The sequence below is a fragment of the Bufo gargarizans genome, chromosome 3 (assembly GCF_014858855.1).
Source record: "Bufo gargarizans isolate SCDJY-AF-19 chromosome 3, ASM1485885v1, whole genome shotgun sequence".
NCBI classification, from domain to species: Eukaryota; Metazoa; Chordata; class Amphibia; order Anura; family Bufonidae; genus Bufo; species Bufo gargarizans.
This window is the reverse complement of record NC_058082.1, coordinates 474,717,173-474,742,499: the sequence shown is the minus strand read 5'-3', so window position 1 is coordinate 474,742,499 and position 25,327 is coordinate 474,717,173. Positions and strand designations below refer to the sequence as shown.

The following is a 25,327-nucleotide window of genomic DNA, read 5'->3' as shown; positions in this document are numbered from 1 at the left end:
GAGAAGGAAGGGCACAGGTCAGTCTTGCCGCAAATGAAACGCCTTAGGCAGGGGCGGATTGGCCATAGACCTTACAGGGAAATTTCCCGGTGGGCCGATGCCTAGGGGGCCGCCTGAGCCCTCTTCACGATCGGCCAGTGGAAGTTTTTGGGGATGTATTTTGTGGTGGACTGTGGTATTTGGCTCTGTTGGGGCGGTATAATGTGCTGCAATATAGTATTGCTGGCCCTGCCTTCCATCAATTTGGACCCGACTACAAAACGGGGCCACTTTTTATATTTTTTCCAGGGCCGCTTTAAGTTCCATGTCCGCCCCTGGCTGTAGGGACAAAACCCGTAAAACTGTGGAGGATTTCCGTTTATGTTTTAATTCCACCCCATTTGGAATTTTTTTCCAGCTTCCCACTACATTGTATAACACATAAAATGGTGGCACTAGAAACTTGTCCGGCAAAAAACAAGCCCTTATAAGGATATGTGAACGGAAAAATAAAAAAGTTATGGCTCCAAGAAGATAGGGAAGAAAAATGAAAATGCAAAAACAAAAACAACTCTGGAATCCTAAGGGTTAAAGCTGTCTTCAGACTCTTGAGATTTGGAAATGAGACAAAAATGGGAAAAACAAGCCCCTAGCAGGCCAGTCCCTAAGAAGTACGTTCACATCTGCGGGAGGTAAATCCGATATTTTGTTCCAGCAGAGGCGCAGACTATCGGAGTTACTGTATCCGGCGTAGCCGGTCACCGCCGGATCCACATTCTCTATAATCCGGGTAAGTTTGCGACTAGAAATGAGCGAACCTCTGTTTTAAGTTCGGCGTCTAAAGTTCGGGTTTGGATTAGCGGAGAATCCCGATCTGGAACCGGATATGGATTCCGACTTCCGTTGTGGTCCGTGGTAGCGGAATCAATAATGGCCGATTATTGATTCCGCTACCACAACGGAAGTCGGAATCCATATCCGTTTCCAGATCGGGATTCTCCGCTAATCCAAACCCGAACTTTAGACGCCAAACTTAAAACAGAAGTTCGCTCATCTCTATTTGCGACATAAACACCAGCATTCTGCCAGAAAAATACAGCTCCATGCCAGGATAATAAGGGTAGGTTCACACCTCACACCGCTTCTAATCTGCAGCGGAAATAAATGTTGATGAGAATTCTGAAATCGATTAACTGCAGCATATTACACGCTGGTAACATTGCCTGTACTGGTTATCTCTAGTTTATAAAATGATAACCTTTAACACAAACTAAAAGACAAGTTGCAATTCGTACTCTGTTTTGTTCCTTTTTTTTTTTTGTTTCTATATCAATAAAGCACTGACAAAAAAAAATAAAAAAATAATATGGGCATGGTCTATCTACTGTACATGTTTGTGACTCTTGCTGTGGAAACCGTCGCCACCTAGCGGCTGAGCGCCAGAATAACTTGTCCTGTCAATCCAACGTGTTGTTCCTGAAGGTGTTGGGCCCCTGAGTGCGTGGTAACCCGGCATGGGGCTGGACAGCTGACTGGACTCCCGGGCCCTGCAGTGCGGCTGACACCACGGCCAGTCTTCTGTGTGCGCTGTACTAGGAAGGAGCCGTCTGCGCTGGGCTGCGGTACCGCACAGGTAATGACAGTGGAGCTGTGAGGGAGGCACAGAGCGGGACTGCACTTCTCCTTCATGGTTAGCTGTGGTACAGGAAGGGTTAAGTATTAGTGAGAGGAGGCGGGGCTTCTAAGTAGTCTGGCTCCACTCAAATGTAATAAAAAGTTTGTCAGCTATGAATTTCAAGATCTCTGCTTGCTGGGAATGAATTGGTGTTAAAAAGACATTTGTATGTGTTGTATGACACCAGCCAGCGGCATGTGTGCCTCCCAGAGCACATTATCAGTGTGTACGGTGGTTATTTCCACCAAAAAGTCCATCTGTGTCCCCAAAATAATGTTTATGTTCTGCTCGTTCACATGTTTAGTGTTTTGAGTTGTTTTTTTTGTATGTTTTTTTGCAGCATTCCATAGCATGTTTTTTCATCATCATCATTATTATTATTTTTTTTTTTTATGTGCCCACATAGGATGAAAAGCCCTTGTTTTTTTTTTTTTTGGTTTTCACATGGCAGTTTTGAGCATATAAAAAATGCAGTATACTAGGTATGGATTTTTTTTTAAAATGTTTTTTCCTGTAGACTTTTCTATAGAACTTGAAAAATACTAGACTAAATGCATGTTTAACCCATTCTTGACAGACAGGAGATAAAAAGTCAGTTTTTCACATTATTTTGATTTCCCATTTTTTTTTTTATAGCACAAAGTGCAACTTAAATAAGTGTTTACATTGTTTTGATATAGAAGACATGCAGTTTACAGGGGTGTGGCTAGAAGCAGTGGTGTGGGCTAGTCTGGGGGTGGGGCTAGAAGCAGTGGTGTGGGCTAGTCTGGGGGTGGGGCTAGAAGCAGTGGTGTAGGCTAGTCTGGGGGTGGGGCTAGAAGCAGTGGTGTGGGCTAGTCTCGGGGTGGGGCTAGAAGCAGTGGTGTGGGCTAGTGTGGGGGTGGGGCTAGAAGCAGTGGTGTGGGCTAATCTGGGGGTGGGGCTAGAAGCAGTGGTGTAGGCTAGTCTGGGGGTGGGGCTAGAAACAGTGGTGTAGGCTAGTCTGGGGGTGGGGCTAGAAGCAGTGGTGTGGGCTAGTGTGGGTGTGGGGCTAGAAGCAGTGGTGTGGGCTAGTGTGGGGGTGGGGCTAGAAGCAGTGGTGTGGGCTAATCTGGGGGTGGGGCTAGAAGCAGTGGTGTAGGCTAGTCTGGGGGTGGGGCTAGAAACAGTGGTGTAGGCTAGTCTGGGGGTGGGGCTAGAAGCAGTGGTGTAGGCTAGTCTCGGGGTGGGGCTAGAAGCAGTGGTGTGGGCTAGTGTGGGTGTGGGGCTAGAAGCAGTGGTGTGGGCTAGTGTGGGGGTGGGGCTAGAAGCAGTGGTGTGGGCTAATCTGGGGGTGGGGCTAGAAGCAGTGGTGTAGGCTAGTCTGGGGGTGGGGCTAGAAACAGTGGTGTAGGCTAGTCTGGGGGTGGGGCTAGAAGCAGTGGTGTAGGCTAGTCTGGGGGTGGGGCTAGAAGCAGTGGTGTGGGCTAGTCTCGGGGTGGGGCTAGAAGCAGTGGTGTGGGCTAGTGTGGGTGTGGGGCTAGAAGCAGTGGTGTGGGCTAGTGTGGGGGTGGGGCTAGAAGCAGTGGTGTGGGCTAATCTGGGGGTGGGGCTAGAAGCAGTGGTGTAGGCTAGTCTGGGGGTGGGGCTAGAAGCAGTGGTGTGGGCTAGTCTAGGGGTGGGGCTAGAAGCAGTGGTGTGGGCTAGTCTGGGGGTGGGGCTAGAAGCAGTGGTGTGGGCTAGTCTGGGGGTGGGGCTAGAAGCAGTGGTGTAGGCTAGTCTGGGGGTGGGGCTAGAAGCAGTGGTGTGGGCTAGTCTGCGGGTGGGGCTAGAAGCAGTGGTGTGGGCTAGTCTGCGGGTGGGGCTAGAAGCAGTGGTGTGGGCTAATCTGGGGGTGGGGCTAGAAGCAGTGGTGTGGGCTAATCTGGGGGTGGGGCTAGAAGCAGTGGTGTGGGCTAATCTGGGGGTGGGGCTAGAAGCAGTGGTGTAGGCTAATCTGGGGGTGGGGCTAGAAGCAGTGGTGTAGGCTAGTCTGCGGGTGGGGCTAGAAGCAGTGGTGTGGGCTAGTCTAGGGGTGGGGCTAGAAGCAGTGGTGTAGGCTAGTCTGGGGGTGGGGCTAGAAGCAGTGGTGTGGGCTAGTCTAGGGGTGGGGCTAGAAGCAGTGGTGTAGGCTAGTCTGGGGGTGGGGCTAGAAGCAGTGGTGTGGGCTAGTCTGGGGGTGGGGCTAGAAGCAGTGGTGTGGGCTAGTCTGGGGGTGGGGCTAGAAGCAGTGGTGTGGGCTAGTCTAGGGGTGGGGCTAGAAGCAGTGGTGTGGGCTAGTCTGGGGGTGGGGCTAGAAGCCGTGGTGTGGGCTAGTGTGGGGGTGGGGCTAGAAGCCGTGGTGTGGGCTAGTCTGGGGTGGGGCTAGAAGCAGTGGTGTGGGCTAGTCTGGGGGTGGGGATAGAAACAGTGGTGTAGGCTAGTCTAGGGGTGGGGATAGAAACAGTGGTGTAGGCTAGTCTGGGGGTGGGGCTAGAAGCAGTGGTGTGGGCTAGTCTCGGGGTGGGGCTAGAAACAGTGGTGTGGGCTAGTCTGGGGGTGGGGCTAGAAGCAGTGGTGTGGGCTAGTCTGGGGGTGGGGCTAGAAGCAGTGGTGTGGGCTAGTCTGGGGGTGGGGCTAGAAGCAGTGGTGTGGGCTAGTCTGGGGGTGTGGCTAGAAGCAGTGGTGTGGGCTAGTCTGCGGGTGGGGCTAGAAGCAGTGGTGTGAGCTAGTCTGGGGGTGGGGCTAGAAGCAGTGGTGTGGGCTAATCTGGGGGTGGGGCTAGAAGCAGTGGTGTAGGCTAGTCTGGGGGTGGGGCTAGAAACAGTGGTGTAGGCTAGTCTGGGGGTGGGGCTAGAAGCAGTGGTGTGGGGCTAGAAGCAGTGGTGTGGGCTAGTCTGGGGGTGGGGCTAGAAGCAGTGGTGTGGGCTAGTCTGGGGGTGGGGCTAGAAGCAGTGGTGTGGGCTAATCTGGGGGTGGAGCTAGAAGCAGTGGTGTGGGCTAGTCTGGGGGTGGGGCTAGAAGCAGTGGTGTGGGCTAGTCTGGGGGTGGGGCTAGAAGCAGTGGTGTGGGCTAGTTTGGGGGTGGGGCTAGAAGCAGTGGTGTGGGCCCCTGGCCACATATGTGAAAGCAGCCTAACATTACATTATTTTAGTTGCTGATTTCGGATGTAATTGGGGCTGACGTATTATCCCCATTTACAGGGGGAATACAACCCCAGATAGGTTGTACAAGGCTGTACAGTCTCACTGCAGAGCTAATCTGGATCTTCTAAGTCCCAGCAGCTCATGCAGACACCCGGGCCCTGGTGATCACATGTATCTACAGTGCTCATTCAGTACTTGTACAGAGCAATGGATGAGGCATATACATTAATAAACCATCCCTGCCTTCTCTATGAGTAGCAAGGAAAAAAAAAAAAAACGGATCCTGTGAATAAGTTATGCACATTTGACATCTGTTTGAGCCATTTCTGTCAGAGATCTGATTTTTTAGACAGAGAAAAATACCACATGCACCGCACAGGAAATTTAAAAAAGTATTTTATTAGTTCAGGCATTTTTGGACATGGCGATTCCTGATATGTTTATTTTGTTATTGTTTATATGTTTTATTGTTTATATGTTTTTTTAAATTATTTTTATATGTTAAATTGGGAAAGGGGGGTGATTTAAACTTTTAATATTTTTGTATCTTTTTTACATTTGTTAAACTTTTTACTTAGTAACTATTAGCCCCCTTATGGTACTTTCATACTAGTGGCAGGACGGATCCGACAGGCTGTTCACCCTGTCGGATCTGTCCTACCACTATTTCACTGTTCTGCCGCTCCGTTCCCGTTGACTATAATGGGGACGGGGGCGGAGCTCCGGCGCAGCACGGCAGTGCGCGGTGAGAGGCCACCAGACTAAAAAGTCGGACATGCAGTACTTTTAGTCCGGCGGCCTCTCTCCGCGCACTGCCGTGCTGCGCCGGAGCTCCGCCCCCGTCCCCATTATAGTCAATGGGGACGGAGCGGCGGCACGGCGAAATAGCGGCAGGACGGATCCGACAGGGTGAGCAGCCTGTTGGATCCATCCTGCCGCTAGTGTGAAAGTAGCCTTAGGGGGCTAGTACATGGGATCTTTTGATCCCTTGTCCTGTTCACCCTAAGGCCCCATTCACACAAGCGTATTTGGTCCGTATCCGATCTTCACTTTGTGTGTATCGGATGCATACTCAACAGGGCTGTAAAAGATGCAGACAGCACTCCGTTCCGTGGCATCCACAAAAATATAGAACATGGCCTAGTACATGTAAGGGGTTAAAGCATTTTCAAGGTGTTTTTTACAATACAGTGTATTTTACTACCAGACCTTTTTTAGTGGCGTTCTTTTGTATGCCTTGTAGTGAATGCCAGACTGTCAGCATGCTGTAATAAAAAAAAAAACGATTGATCCAAAAATGCACATAAAGCGTGAAAAACTGGCATAACAAAAGAACCTCTGTTTGTCGTCCACTTAATTCCCAAGCACTTTCCTGCAACATCTGGAGCTAAACTCTGCAAAAAGCATCAGCAAAAAAAGTACCAAACTCTGCAACAACCCTCAAAAACGCCAACGAAACCTGTGTGTGACAGGTTGGGTTCATATTTAGTTTTTTGCTGTCACATTTCTGCACTTATATGTTTTTAGTGACTTTTTTGCACCTGCATTTTTTGTTGTGTGTTTTTTACTTTAAAAACTCCTGCTCCTGCTGCAAGTCTATGGGAAATTTTAAACGCTATTTTTAAGGCATTTTCACATCACCTTCTCTATAGGGGAAAAACGGCATAAAGAAAACACTAGCGAGCAGTAGCATGGTGGCTCAGTGCTTAGCACTGGTGCCTTGCAGCTCTGGGGTTCTGGGTTCAAATCTGATCAAGGACAACGTCTGCATTTTATTTATGTTCTCCTCTTGTTTCCGTGGGTTTCCTCCCACACTCCAAAGACCTACTGTTTAGGACCTTAGATTATGAGCCCCATTGGGCACAGCATGATACTAATGTCTGTAAAGCGCTGCAGAATATATCAGCGCTATATAAGTGAGTATAATAAAAACAATATTACTGATTGCTAAAAATGCCACAAGACAAAAAAACAGTTAGGATGTTACCTAATATTTTGCAAGAAGCATGAAGGGGCAGAAGTGCTCCTCTAAACGCTATGCACCTTTGATTTTCATTGCCTCTGCTCGGTTGTCTAAGCCTGTGGAGCGTGGGTCAGCCGAGCAGAGCTGATGGAACCCGAAGATGCAGAGCTCTCAGAGCAGCACTAATGGCCCTTAGTGTCTTTTTACAAAAGTTAGGTGTCCTTTAACCACTTTAACCCCCCTAGCTGAAACCCCCTTAATGACCAGGCCACTTTTTACACTTCTGCACTACACTACTTTCACCGTTTATTGCTCGGTCATGCAACTTACCACCCAAATGAATTTTACCTCCTTTTCTTCTCACTAATAGAGCTTTCATTTGGTGGTATTTCATTGCTGCTGACATTTTTACTTTTTTTGTTATTAATCGAAATTTAACGATTTTTTTGCAAAAAAATGACATTTTTCACTTTCAGTTGTAAAATTTTGCAAAAAAAACGACATCCATATATAAATTTTTCGCTAAATTTATTGTTCTACATGTCTTTGATAAAAAAAAATGTTTGGGCAAAAAAAAAAACCCTGTCATGTTTCCTGAGGTTCTACAATGCCCAGACAGTACAAACACCCCACAAATGACCCCATTTCGGAAAGTAGACACCCTAAGGTATTCGCTGATGGGCATAGTGAGTTCATAGAACTTTTTATTTTTTGTCACAAGTTAGCGGAAAATAATGATTTATTTTATTTATTTATTTTTTCTTACAAAGTCTCATATTCCACTAACTTGTGACAAAAAATAAAAACTTCCATGAACTCACTATGCCCATCACAAAATACCTTGGGGTGTCTTCTTTCCAAAATGGGGTCACTTGTGGGGTAATTATACTGCCCTGGCATTTTAGGGGCCCATATGCGTGAGAAGTAGTTTGCAATCAAAATCTGTAAAAAATGACCGGTGAAATCCGAAAGGTGCTCTTTGGAATGTGTGCCCCTTTGCCCACCTAGGCTGCAAAAAAGTGTCACACATGTGGTATCGCCGTACCCAGGAGAAGTTGGGGAATGTGTTTTGGGGTGTCATTTTACATATACCCATGCTGGGTGAGAGAAATATCTTGGCAAAAGACAACATTTCCCATTTTTTTTATACAAAGTTGGCATTTGACCAAGATATTTATCTCACCCAGCATGGGTATATGTAAAATGACACCCCAAAACACATTGCCCTACTTCTCCTGAGTTCGGCGATACCAGATGTGTGACACTTTTTTGCAGCCAAGGTGGGCAAAGAGGCCCACATTCCAAAGAGCACCTTTCGGATTTCACAGGCCATTTTTTTTACACATTTTGATTGCAAACTACTTCTCACGCATATGGGCCGTTAAAATGCCAGGGCAGTATAACTACCCCACAAGTGATACCACATTTTGGAAAGAAGACTCCCCAAGGTATTCCGTGAGGGGCATGGCGAGTTCCTAGAATTTTTTATTTTATATCACAAGTTAGCGGAAAATGATAATCTTTTTTTTATTTTATTTTTTCTTACAAAGTCTCATATTCCACTAACTTGTGACAAAAAATAAAAACTTCCATGAACTCACTATGCCCATCACAAAATACCTTGGGGTGTCTTCTTTCCAAAATGGGGTCACTTGTGGGGTAGTTATACTGCCCTGGCAATTTAGGGGCCCTAATGTGTGGTAAGTAGTTTGAAATCAAAATGTGTAAAAAATGACCTGTGAAATCCTAAAGGTGCTCTTTGGAATGTGTGCCCCTTTGCCCACCTAGGCGGCAAAAAAGTGTCACACATCTGGTATCGCCGTACTCAGGAGCAGTTGGGGAATGTGTTTTTGGGTGTCATTTTACATATACCCATGCTGGGTGAGAGAAATATCTCGGCAAAAGACAACTTTTCCCATTTTTTTTATACAAAGTTGGCACTTGACCAAGATATTTCTCTCACCCAGCATGGGTATATGTAAAATGACACCCCAAAACACATTCCCCAACTTCTCCTGAGTACGGTGATACCACATGTGTGACACTTTTTTGCAGCCTAGATGCACAAAGCGGCCCAAATTCCTTTTTGGAGGGCATTTTTAGACATTTGGATCCCAGACTTCTTCTCACGCTTTAGGGCCCCTAAAAAGCCAGGGCAGTATAAATACCCCACATGTGACCCCATTTTGGAAAGAAGACACCCCAAGGTATTCAATGAGGGGCAGGGCGAGTTCATAGAAATTTTTTTGTTTGGCACAAGTTAGCGGAAATTGATTTTTATTTTATTTTTTCTCACAAAGTCTCCCTTTCCACTAACTTGGGACAAAAATTTAAATCTCTCATGGACTCAATATGCCCCTCACGGAATACCTTGGGGTGTCTTCTTTCCGAAATGGGGTCACATGTGGGGTATTTATACTGCCCTGGCATTTTAGGGGCCCTTAAAGCGTGAGAAGAAGTCTGGAATATAAATGTCTAAAAAAATTTACGCATTTGGATTCCGTGAGGGGTACGGTGAGTTCATGTGAGATTTTATTTTTTGACACAAGTTAGTGGAATATGAGACTTTGTAAGAAAAAAAATTATAATAATTTCTGCTAACTTGGGCCAAAAAAATGCCTGAATGGAGCCTTACAGGGGGGTGATCAATGACAGGGCGGTGATCAGGGAGTCTATATGGGTGATACGGACGTCTGAATGGAGCCTTACAGGGGGGTGATCAATGACAGGGAGTCTATATGGGTGATCACCCCTCTGTCATTGATCACCCACCTGTAAGGCTCCATTCAGACGTCCGTATGTGTTTTGCGGATCCGATCCATGTATCCGTGGATCCGTAAAAAATCATACGGACGTCTGAATGGAGCCTTACAGGGGGGTGCTCAATGACAGGGGGGTGATCAGGGAGTCTATATGGGTGATCACCCCCCTGTCATTGATCACCCCCCTGTAAGGCTCCATTCAGACGTCCGTATGTGTTTTGCGGATCCGATCCATGTATCCGTGGATCCGTAAAAATCATACGGACGTCTGAATGGAGCCTTACAGGGGGGTGATCAATGACAGGGGGGTGATCAATGACAGGGGGGTGATCAGTGAGTCTATATGGGGTGATCATGGGTGATCAGGGGTTCATAAGGGGTTAATAAGTGACAGGGGGGGGGGGTGTAGTGTAGTGTAGTGGTGTTTGGTGCTACTTTACAGAGCTGCCTGTGTCCTCTGGTGGTCGTTCCAAACAAAAGGGACCACCAGAGGACCAGGTAGCAGGTATATTAGACGCTGTTATCAAAACAGCGTCTAATATACCTGTTAGGGGTTAAAAAAATCGCATCTCCAGCCTGCCAGCGAACGATCGCCGCTGGCAGGCTGTAGATCCACTCGCTTACCTTCCGTTCCTGTGAATGCGCGCGCCTGTGTGCGCGCGTTCACAGGAAATCTCGCCTCTCGCGAGATGACGCACCGATGCGTCCAGGAGGAATGAATCGACCGCCTCCCGGACGCATCCGTGCGTTCAGCGGTCGGGAGGCGGTTAAAGGGCATCTGTCAGCAGATTTGTACCCATGGAAGTGGCTGACCTGTTACATGTGCGCTTGCCAGGTGAAGGCATCTGTGTTGTTTCCATGTTTATATGTGTCCTGCATTACTGAGAAAAATTTAGTTTTAATATATGCAAATGAACCTCTAGATGGAACGGGGGCGTTGTAGTTATACCTAGAGGTTCAACTCTCTCTGCAACAGCCGCCCCCTCCGCACTTTGATTGGAAGGACCAGGTATTATGACGTTTACACTGCCTGGCCCTGTCACTCAAAGTGGAGAGGGCGCAGCAGTTGCAGAGAAAGCCGAGCCTTTAGGAGTAACGGCAACGCCCCCGTTGCTCCTAGACACTCATTTGCATATATTCAAACTTAACTTTTTTCTCAGCAATGTGGGCACATATGAACATGGGACCAACACAGACACCTTTAGCTGCTAAGTGCACATGCAACAGGTCAGCCAGTTCCTTTAATGTAGTGTGTTGTAGAATCCCTACCCACCACTTGGCCAGTAACAACTGGTCCCTGAGCAGTTAAAGGGATTCTCCGGGAATTAAGAAAATAAAAATACTTAAATATTACTTTATTATAAATATATTCCCAGATTATTTTCATTATTTATAATGGCTTGTTTTGTCTGGGGAGCACTCATTAGGAGAAATAAAATGGCCGCCGTCCTATTAGTACACAGAAAACCTGTCCTAATCACACAGCAGGACAAGTTACTTCACAACACTGAGCTAAATAGCTGCCTCATCCTCGTCTCTGCTCTACTTGTGAGGGATTATGATTCTCAATACAGCTGAAAAGATCTTCAACTCAATCTCTGTGGGAATGGAGTTCATGAGGAGACATGAAGTACAGAGATAATGTTGGGCTATGGTAATGGAAACTGCATACTAGTGCTGCTGCTTATTACTACATCCTCATGTCTCCTCATGAGTTCCATTCCTACAGAGATTCAGCTGAAGTTCTTATCAGCTGTATTCAGGATCCTTATCCTTGAGAAGTAGAGCAGATAGGAGGATGAGGCAGCTCTTTAGCTCAGTGCTGTGAAGTAACTTGTCCTGCTGTGTGATTAGGACACGTTTTTTGTGTACTAATTGGACAGCGGCCATTTTATTTCCCCTGATGATTGCTCCCTAGACAAAACAAGCCATTATAACTAATAAAAGGTATTTGGGAATATATTTATAATAAAGAAATATTTATGTATTTTCATTTTCTTAATTCCCGGAGAACCCTTTTAAAGGCTATCTGTAGCCTTCTGGATGGGTAGTCCTGGGGCTGCTTTTAGGGTGGACTTAAGACATCATTTAGATGCACATTCATTGAAAAGTAATTCATTAATTATATTGCCATTTTTATTTATTTTATTAACATAAAAATCTTTCTTTGTAAATCATTCCTTTGTTGCTTTGCAGTGTGGAGAGTAACTGTGTAATGATCTGGAGACTCGCTGGGCAATATATTGCCTGTGGAAGAAGGTAATATCACTTTTCAGTTATATTGCGAAAGGTATTGTCTGCAGAAAGACCAAGGGGGCTCAACAGAATTAGAAAAACATGTCTGCTTTCCCCAGATACAGCACCACACCTCCCCATGGGTTATGTCTGGTACTGCAACTCAGCTCCACTAAACTGCATAGAGTTGAGCTGCAATACATCTCATAACCTGTAGCCAGGAAGGAAGCAGTCATGTTCACCAGTAAAAAAGTCCTTTAAGGCTGAGTTCACACTGGCAAGATTTCCGCGCGGGTACAATGCGGGAGGTGAACGCATTTCACCCGCACTGAATCTGGACCCATTCATTTCTATGGGGCTGTGCACATAAGCTGTGATTTTCACGCATCACTTATGCGTTGCATGAAAATCGCAGCATGCTCTATATTGTGCGTTTATCACGTTGATAGAAATATTTATTTAGGCCCTATAGAAGTGAATGGGGCTGAGTGAAAATCGCAAGCAAGTGCGGATGCGGTGCGATTTTCACGCATGGTTGCTAGGTGACAGTCTTTTCACTGTATTATTTTCTCTTATAACATGGTTATAAGGGAAAATAATGGCATTCTGAATACAGAATGCTTAGTAGGTGATCAATTGAGGGTTAAAAAAAATAAAAAAATTAACTCACCTTCTCCTCTTGATCTCGTAGTGTCCTGGTCTCTTCTTTACTTCTTTAATGATAAACTACCGGCTAAAGGACCTGTGGTGACGTCAGATCACATGCTCCAATCACATGGTCCATCACCGTGGTCACCTTTAGCCGGTAGTTCATCATTAAAGAAGTAAAGGGTACCACAGTCGGTTTTTTATCACGCGCGTGCAAAACACATTGCACCCGCGCGATAAAAACTGAACATCGGAACGCAATCGCAGTCAAAACTGACTGCAATTGCGTACCTAATCGCGCGGGTTTGCCGCAATACACCGGTACACATCCGGACCTAATCCGGACACGCCCGTGTGAACCCAGCCTAAGGCTATATATACCTGCATTTTACTCATTTGGGGCTAAAAATATTTTTTTCAATTGGTCTTTATTAAAAAAAAATACCGTAGGTGTTTTTCTAGCTGTATGCAACCGACTTTCTCTTTCACTTTGTGCCGCTCATCTAATAACCCTTATCTCTAAATTACTAAGAGGTCATAAACACTTATTTAAGCCACATTCTTATCAGTAAGCTAAAGATTGAGCTTTGATGAGTGTGTATAAGGTCAGAGAACAGAGATGGGTCCGTCAGCTGGCTGTCTTAGGGTACTTTCACACTTGCGGCAGGACAGATCCGACAGGCTGTTCACCATGTAGGATCCGTCCTGCGGCTATTCCTCCGTGCCGCCGCTCCGTCCCCATTGACTATAATAGGGACGGGGGCGGAGCTACGGCGGTGCACGGCGAAAGGCCGCCGGACTAAAATTACTGCATGTCAGGCTTTTTAGTCCGGCGGCTTTCTCCGTGCTGCGCCGGAGCTCCGCCCCCGTCCCCATTATAGTCAATGGGGACGGAGCGGCGGTCCGGCGGCACGGCGAAATAGCCGCAGGACGGATCCGACATGGTGAACAGCCTGTCGGATCCGTCCTGCCGCAAGTGTGAAAGTAGCCTTAGGGTACTTTCACACTTGCGTTGTTTGATTCCGGCAGGCAGTTCCGTTGCCTGAACTGACTGCCTGATCAGGCAAACTGTATGCAAACAGATGTCATTTTTTCTGACTGATCAGGCATTTTTCAGACTGATCAGGATCCTGATCAGTCTGAAAAATGCCTGATCAGTCAGAAAAATGCATTGCAATACCGGATCCGTTTTTCCGGTGTCATCAGGTAAAACGGATCAGTTTTTTTTTTCTTCTCATTTTTAAAGGTCTGCGCATGCGCAGACCAGAAGGACGGATCCGGCATTCCGGTATTTTGAATGCCGGATCCGGCACTAATACATTCCTCAGGAAAAAAATGCTGGATCCGGCATTCAGGCAAGTCTTCAGTTTTTTTCGCCGGAGATAATACTGTAGCATGCTACGGTTTTCTCTTTTGCCTGATCAGTCAAAATGACTGAACTGAAGACATCCTGATGCATCCTGAACGGATTGCTCTCCATTCAGAATACATGGGGATATGCCTGATCAGTTCTTTTCCGGTATAGAGCTCCTGTGACGGAACTCTATGCCGGAAAAGAATAACGCTAGTGTGAAAGTACCCTAACGAAGCAGAGAGAAAATTCAGATCTTGCTAGTAGAGCATCTCAGCCATGTACAGAGAAAAAGACTCCATATTCCTAATCAAGACCAAATGATTTTTGGCTCATAATGAGTACAATGCACTAATAAAAGAAAAATTGCCCCCAAAAGTGTACATAGCCTTTAAGTTTCCTATATCTGATCCATGTGGCAGTAGGTTTTATATGCTATTTTAGGCCGTGCACAGATTTTATTTTTTTTACTGATCAGCCCTTTTAATCCAATTTATCGAAGATAGTCAATAACTTCTCATTGTCATTGTATGATAGGAAACAATTTGAAAAAATCTAAGAATCAATGCAACAAAATTTGGTATGAATCTTAATGTATAGGTCTCACACAAAAAGTAATTTTTTTTACATGGTGTTTTACCTGTAGCCTGTGCTATGGGAAGCCATTGATATGGCTTATAATAACAGGGCTTGCCGAACTTACTAAGTGCCAGGACTCATATATACAGAGCATCAGTGGAGATGGGGAGAACCAAATAAATGGAGCACCCCTTTAAGGCGGCTTTCCCACTAGCGGCAGCCTTCTCTGGCAGGCTGTTCCGGTGGGTGAACAGCCTGCTGGATCCGTGCTGCCACTAGTGCACGCGTGCCGCCGAAGGTTCGCTCTGGCCCCATTGACTATAATGGGGTTGGGCCAGAGTTCCGGCGGCAGCATGGCAAACATGCCGAGAGTCGGCTGGAATAAAACTATGAAATGTCGTAGTTATATTCCGGCCACCTCTCGGCATGTTTGCCCGCCGGAGAAGGCTGCCGCTAGTGTGAAAGTAGCCTAATACTGGAAACATATTCTAATTTCTCATGTTCATCTATGGAACCAGTCATGATATGATTTATTGTATTCTAGGAATCTCTTTCGGCACTTGACTACTGTACGTAGAGAACCAATGAAGTACATACTGGTGACTGGAGGCGTCATCTCTGGCATTGGAAAAGGAATCATCGCCAGCAGCATTGGTACCATACTGAAGTCATGTGGGCTTCGAGTGACCGCCATTAAAATTGACCCGTACATTAATATTGATGCTGGGACTTTTTCACCTTATGAGCATGGTACAGTATAAGTTATGATATTACAGATTTTATTCAGTCATCATATTGTGAGTCTACCTGATAATTGTCTGATCGACAGATGGAGCACTGATCTATGGTTATAGTCATAGGCTTGGTAATTAAAGGAGTATTCCCATCTCAGGCATTGATGACGTATCGCTAGGATATGCCATCATTGTCGGATAGGTGCTGGTCCCACCTCTAGAACCGTTCTTCTCTGTAAAAGCTTTTGTATTTTCTTTTTCAGGCAATTGGACAAAATGGCAGAAAAAACCTGACTCAGTCATTTAGCAAAAAAAAACGCCTTTAAAACAAATTGTAATTGTTTAGTGGTAAAAAAAACACCAGACAAAATTCATGTATGTAGGGGCCTTATAAAGGGACCCCTCTGATCACGAGGATGGAGACTCTAAACCCCGCAGAAATGAACGGAGTGGCCTGCTCAGTGATAATCAAGTGCTGTATTCTGCTATCGCCCATAGAAATGAGTGGGGTGCAGTGCGCATGCTCGACTGGCCGCTCTGTTTATTTCAGGTGGGTCCCCTTTCTTGTGATCATGGGGGTCCCAGCAGTAGCACCCCCAGCAATCTAATAATTATACCCTAATCCTGAAGATTGAGGATAACTTAACACAACCAGAATATTCCTTTAAGCTGGTTAACATTGAGGGAGATTTAAAAAAAATTGTGTAAAACTGGCTTAGTCGCCCATAGCAACCAATCAGATTCCCCCTTTCATTTTTCAGAGCTCTTTTAGAAAATGAAAGGTGGAATCTGATTGGTTGCTATGCACAACTAAGTCAGTTCTACTGTACACCAGTTTTGATAAATGTCCCCCATTGTATTCAGCAGATCCCACATCATATGGAGCGCACTGGGTGCTAGCATTGTTATAAAGCTGACAACTGCCTGCATTGACTAGGACCAGAAATAACCTAATAGCTACCATGGAATGTAAGCAGTTAGACTGATGGGGTCATCTAATCAAGGGGTTAGGGGCCATGGCAGCCATGGGCCTAGTGAAGGGCTGCCATCTTACTTCACTTATTTTATCCCGCTAGAGACAGGTTGTGATATGATATGCTGAAAGCACAATGCAATGCTATTTTGAAGTAGTCCTAAGTCAAAATAGAAAGAAGCATACTAAAAGTTCACAAGACCCCCATTTTCTATTTCTTAGGTAAAAATATAGACAAAAAATAAATAATTGTTATTGCAAGGCCCGTAACCATTAAAATATCATGGTATTTATCCCAATCTAAAAAAATAAAATAAAAACAATGCCAGAATTGATGTTTTTTGGTAACCTTGATGCTCCAAAAATGTCATGTGTCTCAATATGGTACCAATAAAGATTACAAGTAACGCCAAACCAAAAAACATGCCCACACACTGCCCTGTAGATGGAAAATTAGAAAAGTTATTTCGGTTGTGACAAGTTATCCTTATCCACAGGATAAGGGATAACCATTAGATGCTGGGACCCCCACCGATCACGAACACAGAGACCCTGTACCTCTTGGGGCTACCCAAAATGAACAGAGCAGAAGGTCGAGCATGCACACTGCCTCTCCATTCATCTCTATGGGAGTTCTGGAGACAGCTGACTACACCCCGCGATTATTTCTAGAACCCCCGCTGAGATGAATGAGGGAACGGATGCCTGACTTGCCACTCTGTTCATTTTGGGAGGCCCCTAGGGGTACAGGGTCTCCATTCTCGTGATGGGTGGTTGTCCCAGCAGTAGGGCCCCCGTTGATCTAATGGTTATCCCCTATCCCTATGTGGATAGGGATAAGGCTACTTTCACACCAGCGTTTTTGCTGGATCCGTCATGGATCAGCAAAAATGCTTCCGTCACAATAATACAACCGTCTGCATCCGTTATGAACGGATCAGGTTGTATTATCGCTAATGTAGCCATGACTGATCCATCATGAACACCATTGAAAGTCTGCACCACATCGCGGACAGAAAAACACTGCATGCAGCGTTATTCTGTCCGCAATAGGGACGCAACCAAACGGAACGGAACGCATTCTGGTGCATTCTGTTTCGTTCAGTTCAGTTTTGTCCCCATTGAGATCTTATGACGGATCTCAATAGCGGAAAGCACAGATGTGAAAGTAGCCTAACTTGTCATAACGGGACTACCTTCTCTAAGATATTTTCATATCTTAACTAGGGATGAGCGAACTTACAATTTCGGGTTTGGGTTTTATTACAATTCCGATTTGGATTCCGTTACCACGGGCCATAATGGAATTCTATTACGGAATGCATAACGGAATGCCCTTAAGAGGAATTCCGTCATAATAGAAGTCTATGGGCTGCATAACGGATCCGCCCCGTTTCCGTTATGCAGAGAGTTCTCTCCTGCATTACAGAAACCAGACGGATCCGTTATGCGGCCCATGGACTTCTATTATGATGGAATGTAAAACTGAATGCATATCAGAATTGTAATAAAACCCGAACTTGAACTTGTAAAACACAAGTTCGCTCATCCCTAACATTAACTAAAAACAGAAGAGCAGAAAAATGAAAATATTTCAGCAATGGATCCGGGCTAACCCATTTTAGTGTCGGCTTGGGTCGGCCCTCAATGCACTTAATTGCTTATTGGCCTATGGATTGGGCCCAATTCACACGACCGTATTTATTCCACATCAGATCTGCATTTTTTTTTCCGGATTGGATGTGGACTTATTCATTTCAATGGGGCCGCAAAAATTGCAGACGGCACACCGTGTGTCCCTTCCGCAGTCCCGCAAAAATGATAGAACCTGTCCTATTCTTGTCCGTTTTGCAGACAAGAATAGGCATTGTAACAATGGGTCTATAAAAAAAAGCAAAAAACGGATACGACACGGAAGTCATCTGTATTTTGTGCGGATGTGCGTTTTGCAGACCGCAAAATACATACGGTTGTGTGAATGCAAACTTAAAAAGACTTCTTCTCCATAATAAAGCAGCAGATCTTTAAGTGAAAGGTATCCTTACATTCAGCTGAGATTTGTAATGCTCTCCAGTCCGGTCCCCTCTGTTAACATATCCAGGATGTATGGAAAGGCCCGTCACAGTCATTACATAGAGAAAACATGGCGAGTAACATGACATATGGTAACACATGTTCCTCTTTGTTCTCCGTTGATCTGATTTGCAGGCGAAGTGTTTGTGCTGGACGATGGAGGGGAGGTAGACTTGGATTTGGGAAATTACGAGAGATTCCTGGATATCAGTCTGTATAAGGACAACAATATCACTACAGGAAAGATTTATCAGCATGTGATTAACAAGGAGCGGCGAGGAGACTACCTGGGCAAAACCGTGCAAGGTCAGTCAACATAGCGCAGAGGTTTTAGCGCTGGATTTCTCCCTCTAATTCTTATTGCTGTTTCAGTTCTTGTAAAGTGTTATTGTGTGGCAAGAAGAAAACAATGTATTCCAGTGCATGCCTACTAAGGTATAATGCCAACACAGGGTATCACAAGGCCTAATGAGGTGGTAGCGGGAAAGTAAAACGGACATGTCACGGTGTAGGGTTTGTGCATTCGGCATTGCCATATGCATGATCTCTTAGAAGGGTTTTCCCATCTCATAAAATGATGGCATAGTGCCAGGCAGGCAGGTATGGCAGAAAAGGGGGTTCTCTGAGCTATAAATTGCAGACCAATGATATTCCAGATGTGCTTGGTGGGAGACAAGTCCAGAGATGCTGCAGGCCATGGTAGCACGTTTGCAGACTGCTCACAGTAACACGAGCAACATGTGGCCTGAAAAACAGTTCCTAGGACACTTGGAGAAATGGTCTTACCACTGCTTTCACGATTAAATCCATGTAATGCCAAACTTTTCATCAATTTATCACGTGCATCTATGCCCCTTTTGATGCACCCCATAATTATTAGCCTTGGCAGCAGCTGTCAACTAAAATTCCTTAGTCCCCTTCCATGTTAGTTTTACCTGGTGCTTTCTCATTTAGTATGTACTGGTGACATGTACGTATTTCCCCTTCCCATGTCCAGACCCAATGTTAAAAAGGTATTCCGGTAAGTTATCCCCTATTGACAGGGCATTCACGTTGCCACTCCATTTATCTCTATGGGATGTGGCAGAAATATGCGAGCGCTGTACTCGTCCATCTCCTGCAGTCACATAGAGATGAATGGAGCGGCAGTGAGTGTGCCCAACCTGTCATTCTGTTCTTTCTCACGGGCCTTGCAGAATACAGGGCCCCCTTCTGGTGATCGGTGGGGGTCTTGGTGGTAAGATCAAATATTTATTCCTTATGCTGTGGATAGGGGATAACCTGAAATTACCACACTACCCTTTTAATCCTCATTCTCTGCCCAAGCCTCCAATCTATCCAGATCCATCTGTAGCAGTAAACTGTCCTTTCTTTTATATATATATATATATAATATATATATATAGTATACTGTCCTCTAGTGTATATATATATATATATATACACACAGTATACTGTCCTCTCTAGTGTATATATATATATATATATATATATATACATACACACACACACAGTATACTGTCCTCTCTAGGATATATATATACACAGAATACTGTCCTCTCTAGTATGTATATATATATATATATATATATATACACACAGTATACTGTCCTCTCTAGTGTATATATATATATATATATATATATACATACACACACACACACACACAGTATACTGTCCTCTCTAGGATATATATATACACAGAATACTGTCCTCTCTAGTATGTATATATATATATATATATATATATACACACAGTATACTGTCCTCTCTAGGATATATATATATACACAGTATACTGTCCTCTTCCGTGTTAATTACTTTACACTGCAAAAATTGATATTTTAATATGCAAGCCTTCTACAAGATCATTAAAGGGGTTGTCTCATCATGGACAATGGGGGCATATCGCTAGGATATGCTCCCATTGTCCTATAGATGCGGGTCCCACCACTGGGACCCGCACCTATATCGAGAACGGAGCCCCGCAAGTGAAGGAGGGTGCACTGCGCATGCACAGCCACCCTCCATAAATTTTCTATGGGGCCGGCGAAAATAGCCGAGCGCTGGCTCCCATGCTTGGAGTTGTAGTTTCACAATAGCTGGAGTGCCGGAGGTTACCTACTCCTGCACTAGACCAATTCATATGAGTGCCGTCATCATATTTTTATATTGATGACGGTAATCTTATGGTCCTCAAAGGGTTAACGCTCGACCAGAAAAACTTTTAGCGAAAATTTGAAAAGAGCCTTATTGAACAAGAGATCCGAAAAAACAAGAGAACACGTCAAAACACTGTATGTGAAGTTTGCTTAAGAAATATGAAGGGGCACATTGTCACACAGTACACATGTACTCCTTCCAGTGACTGCAGATGGTGGATACATGCACAGATGTGACCACACTTAGACACATATGGGATGGAAATCTTTAGAGTATCGCAGGGTCATGTTTTTTTTAATAAAAGCTGGACAACCCATACTACATATCTAGGGATATAGTGAGCCACGAGGGAATGCAAGAAAAGATACATCTTTATATGGAACCAAGGGGTCACCTCTATGGGGTTTATATAAATAACACATATTGTGTATACAGTGTATCACCATGTTCACAGCCTCTTCTTGCTGTCAGTGAATGGCACTCTTGTTTGCATTCAGTGGCTGAAGACTGATCCTGATTCTGCACTTCTCATGTAGCAGATTTTATTCCTATACATTAACAGTAATGTAACTGGAAATATTTCCTTGTAAATAGTACATTGCCATTTACAAACTGCAATCGTGTGCCAGGAGCTTAAAGGGGTTGTCCCATGACTTATCCCCTATCCACCAGAATAGGGGATTAGTGTCTGATCAGCTGGGATCTGACCACTGGGGCCCCTTCTGATCAAGAAACGGGCCCTGTGGTCCCTCAGTTTGAATGGAGGGACTGTTATGAATGCTCACTGCCGGACATAGCTGAGCACTGGACTCTAATTTTCCCTGATAGTCCCATAGAGTTCAGTGGAGTAGCAGTGTGCATGTCCATTCGCATTGGGGAACATGGGACCCCCACCGATCACAAGACAACCCTGTAAAATCAATATGGTATTATTGTTAGTAAAAGGTTATGTTTGGCAGCACCTTCATAGATCTGATTTATATATGTTGTCTTTGATTTTAGTGGTCCCACATATTACGGATGCTATTCAGGAATGGGTGATGAAGCAGGCAACAGTCCCAGTGGACAAGGACCATCAGGAGCCTCAGATCTGTGTCATTGAGGCAAGTGCCGATAACATAATACCTCATCAGGTCTATCACCTTCTGCCTCCAGCAGCTATATTCTGACCCATCACTGACTTTTTGTGTTTCTTAAGTGCCCGTCACTTTACTTTTGTGATGTATCTAATCAACTAGACCAGGGTCAGCAACCTTCAGCACTCCAGCTGCTGTAAAACTACAATTCCCAGCATTCTCCATTCATTCCTATGGGAGTTCTGAGAAGTGCAGAGTAAGTATGCATGCTGGGAGTTGTAGTTTCACAATAGCTGGAGTGCCGGAGGTTACCTACTCCTGCACTAAACCAATTCATATGAGTGCCAGCAATAGACAAACGTGCAAAAAGTGAATTTATCAGCAATGGTTCTTGGTCACAGTGGAGCTAGCAACGTGACTGTCAGGCTTTGGTGCGGGAGGGAAACACCACACCGAGCATAGGAGGGAAGGGGGGAACAGTGAATCAGGCCTGAGAACTAGCAAAGGAAGATGGACACCTACTAGTGAAAACCGTAACCAAAATCCTGACTGACTACCAGTATGAACAGACCCCAAAGGTAGGTGAGTTCATACGCAGGAATACCTAGAGTACTATCTTGCCCTATAAGACCCTGGTACTAATGGCAGGGAAGGAAGGACGAACAGGAGTCTTCTACAGGCCTAATACAAACACTAGGGAAATGCAACACACAGAACTCAAACAAAATACAAAAGTGAAAGGAAAGACTTAACTTCAAAGGGGCTATGGAAGCACCAGGAACTCAGCCGAGATCCAACCACAAACTATCCACATAAGCTATAAACCGCACAGGATTGTGGGAGAATCAACTATAAATAAGGAAGGTCAAATGACCACATTAGCCAAACCTGTAGGCAAGGGGTGTGGCCATTCCCAGAAACAACACAGACACCTATTGATCCACAAGGAAAACCTGTCAGATCAAACGTCGTGTTGCCAGTCTCACAGATCTCCTGCCACTCACTGTCGCCGGGATGTCCGTATTTCTCGGTACGTCTGTGACAGTGACTTCCCTACCACAACCTAAAGATTCATGCACATAGCCGTTTGATGGCCGCTCTGCATGTTTCCGATACAAAGGCATATAGACTCTTTCATACAAATGCTACAAAAGAAAAGTTGTGGCCTTCTCCATTAGACACCATATTTTGTAAATATTTAGCTATTGAAATATTTCTTCTACAGTATATCCAACATATGGCACCCATTTGTCTCCCCTGCCTATGTCTTCCCTAACACTATCTATTGACTGTTGTTATCCTCCCTCTACTTTTATGTTCTTTTGTTTTGTTCTCTGTATTTGTTTTTTATAGTGTTCGACATGACATGTGCTCCTAGTTAATTTTTACCCCTGTGCTTTATTACTGCCATGTTCATGACTGTAGGAGAAAGGTTATGTAAAAAAAACAACTCCAGGTGTAAAAAATGATCCATTTAGTATTACCCCAGCAGTCCCATTAATATTGAAAAAGCCCTTGCCAAAATGTCACTTTTTTAAAAATTTATGTCTGAAGTAGATCTAGTTGGCACACGGCTCAGGGGACACTATTGCATTTTTAACCCCTTAGTAACATAACTAATTTTAAAAGGGGTATTCCGGTTATAGAAAGTTATCCCCCATCTACAGAGTGCCTGGTCGGAAAAGTGAGTTGCTGCTCCATTCATTTGTATGGGAGTGCCGGAGATAGCCAAGCGCTGTACTCGGCTATCTCTGGACCTCGCCTAAAGATGAATAAAGCGGCAGTGTGCTTTTTTGACTAGCCTCTTTGTTCATTTCAGGGGGATCCACAGTGGACAGAGCCATATTTATCCTCTGTCCTATGGATAGGGGATTATTCCTATAACCGAAGTACCCCTTTAACCACTTCAGCCCCGCTAGCTAAAACCCCCTTCATGACCAGGCCACTTTTTACACTTCTGCACTACACTACTTTCACCGTTTATCGCTCGGTCATGCAACTTACCACCCAAATGAATTTTACCTCCTTTTCTTCTCACTAATAGAGCTTTCATTTGGTGGTATTTCATTGCTGCTGACATTTTAACTTTTTTTGTTATTAATCAAAATGTAACGATTTTTTTGCAAAAAAAATGAAATTTTTCACTTTCAGCTGTAAAATTTGCAAAAAAAAAGACATCCATATATACATTTTTCGCTAAATTTATAATTCTACATGTCTTTGATAAAAAAAAAAATTTGGGCAAAAAAAAAAAATGGTTTGGGTAAAAGTTATAGCGTTTACAAACTATGGTACAAAAATGTGAATTTCCGCTTTTTGAAGCAGCTCTGACTTTCTGAGCACCTGTCATGATTCCTGAGGTTCTACAATGCCCAGACAGTACAAACACCCCACAAATGACCCCATTTCGGAAAGTAGACACCCTAAGGTATTCACTGATGGGCATAGTGAGTTCATAGAACTTTTTATTTTTTGTCACAAGTTAGCAGAAAATGATGATTTTTATTTTATTTTATTTTTTTCTTACAAAGTCTCATATTCCACTAACTTGCGACAAAAAATAAAAAATTCTAGGAACTCGCCATGCCCCTCACGGAATACCTTGGGGTGTCTTCTTTCCAAAATGGGGTCACTTGTGGGGTAGTTATACTGCCCTGGCAATTTAGGGGCCCAAATGTGTGAGAAGTACTTTGCAATCAAAATGTGTAAAAAATGGCCTGCGAAATCCGAAAGGTGCACTTTGGAATATGTGCCCCTTTGCCCACCTTGGCTGCAAAAAAGTGTCACACATCTGGTATCACTGTACTCAGGAGAAGTTGGGGAATGTGTTTTGGGGTGTCATTTTACAAGATATGTTTCTCACCCAGCATGGGTATATGTAAAATGACACCCCAAAACACATTCCCCAACTTCTCCTGAGTACGGCGATACCAGATGTGTGACACTTTTTTGCAGCCAAGGTGGGCAAAGGGGCCCAAATTCCAAAGAGCACCTTTAGGATTTCACCGGCCATTTTTTACACATTTTGATTGCAAGGTACTTCTCACACATTTGGGCCCCTAACATGCCAGGGCAGTATAACTACTCCACAAGTGACCCCATTTTGGAAAGAAGACACTCCAAGGTATTCCGTGAGGGGCACGGCGAGTTCCTAGAATTTTTTATTTTTTGTCACAAGTTAGCGGAAAATGATTTTTCTTTTTTTTCCTTTTTTCCTTACAAAGTCTCATATTCCACTAACTTGCGACAAAAAAAAAAAAATTCTAGGAACTCGCCATGCCCCTCACGGAATACCTTGGGGTGTCTTCTTTCCAAAATGGGGTCACTTGTGGGGTAGTTATACTGCCCTGGCAATTTAGGGGCCCAAATGTGTGAGAAGTACTTTGCAATCAAAATGTGTAAAAAATGGCCTGCGAAATCCGAAAGGTGCACTTTGGAATATGTGCCCCTTTGCCCACCTTGGCTGCAAAAAAGTGTCACACATCTGGTATCGCCGTACTCAGGAGAAGTTGGGGAATGTGTTTTGGGGTGTCATTTTACATATACCCATGCTGGGTGAGAGAAATATCTTGGCAAAAGACAACTTTTCCCATTTTTTTATACAAAGTTGGCATTTGACCAAGATATTTCTCTCACCCAGCATGGGTATATGTAAAATGACACCCCAAAACACATTCCCCAACTTCTCCTGAGTACGGCGATACCAGATGTGTGACACTTTTTTGCAGCCTAGATGCGCAAAGGTGCCCAAATTCCTTTTAGGAGGGCATTTTTAGACATTTGGATCCCAGACTTCTTCTCACACTTTCGGGCCCCTAAAAAGCCAGGGCAGTATAAATACCCCACATGTGACCCCACTTTGGAAATAAGACACCCCAAGGTATTCAATGAGGGGCCTGGCGAGTTCATAGATTTTTTATTTTTTTTTGCATAAGTTAGCGGAAATTGATTTTTTTTTTGTTTTTTTCTCACAAAGTCTCACATTCCTCTAACT

At 44.5% G+C, this 25,327-nt stretch overlaps 1 protein-coding gene across 1 annotated transcript in view; it reads left to right on the top strand.

The window, feature by feature from the left end:
* Nucleotides 1-1,402: 1,402 nt before the first annotated feature.
* CTPS2 (CTP synthase 2) overlaps nucleotides 1,403-25,327 on the top strand; it is a 191,229-nt gene continuing 167,304 nt past the window's right edge. The window contains exons 1-5 of the mRNA XM_044286767.1: nucleotides 1,403-1,612; nucleotides 11,698-11,760; nucleotides 14,859-15,064; nucleotides 18,230-18,400; nucleotides 21,260-21,360. Coding sequence (XP_044142702.1) covers nucleotides 11,717-11,760; nucleotides 14,859-15,064; nucleotides 18,230-18,400; nucleotides 21,260-21,360 — 522 coding nt within the window. The 5' untranslated portion in view covers nucleotides 1,403-1,612; nucleotides 11,698-11,716. The remainder of the gene's footprint in view (nucleotides 1,613-11,697; nucleotides 11,761-14,858; nucleotides 15,065-18,229; nucleotides 18,401-21,259; nucleotides 21,361-25,327) is intronic.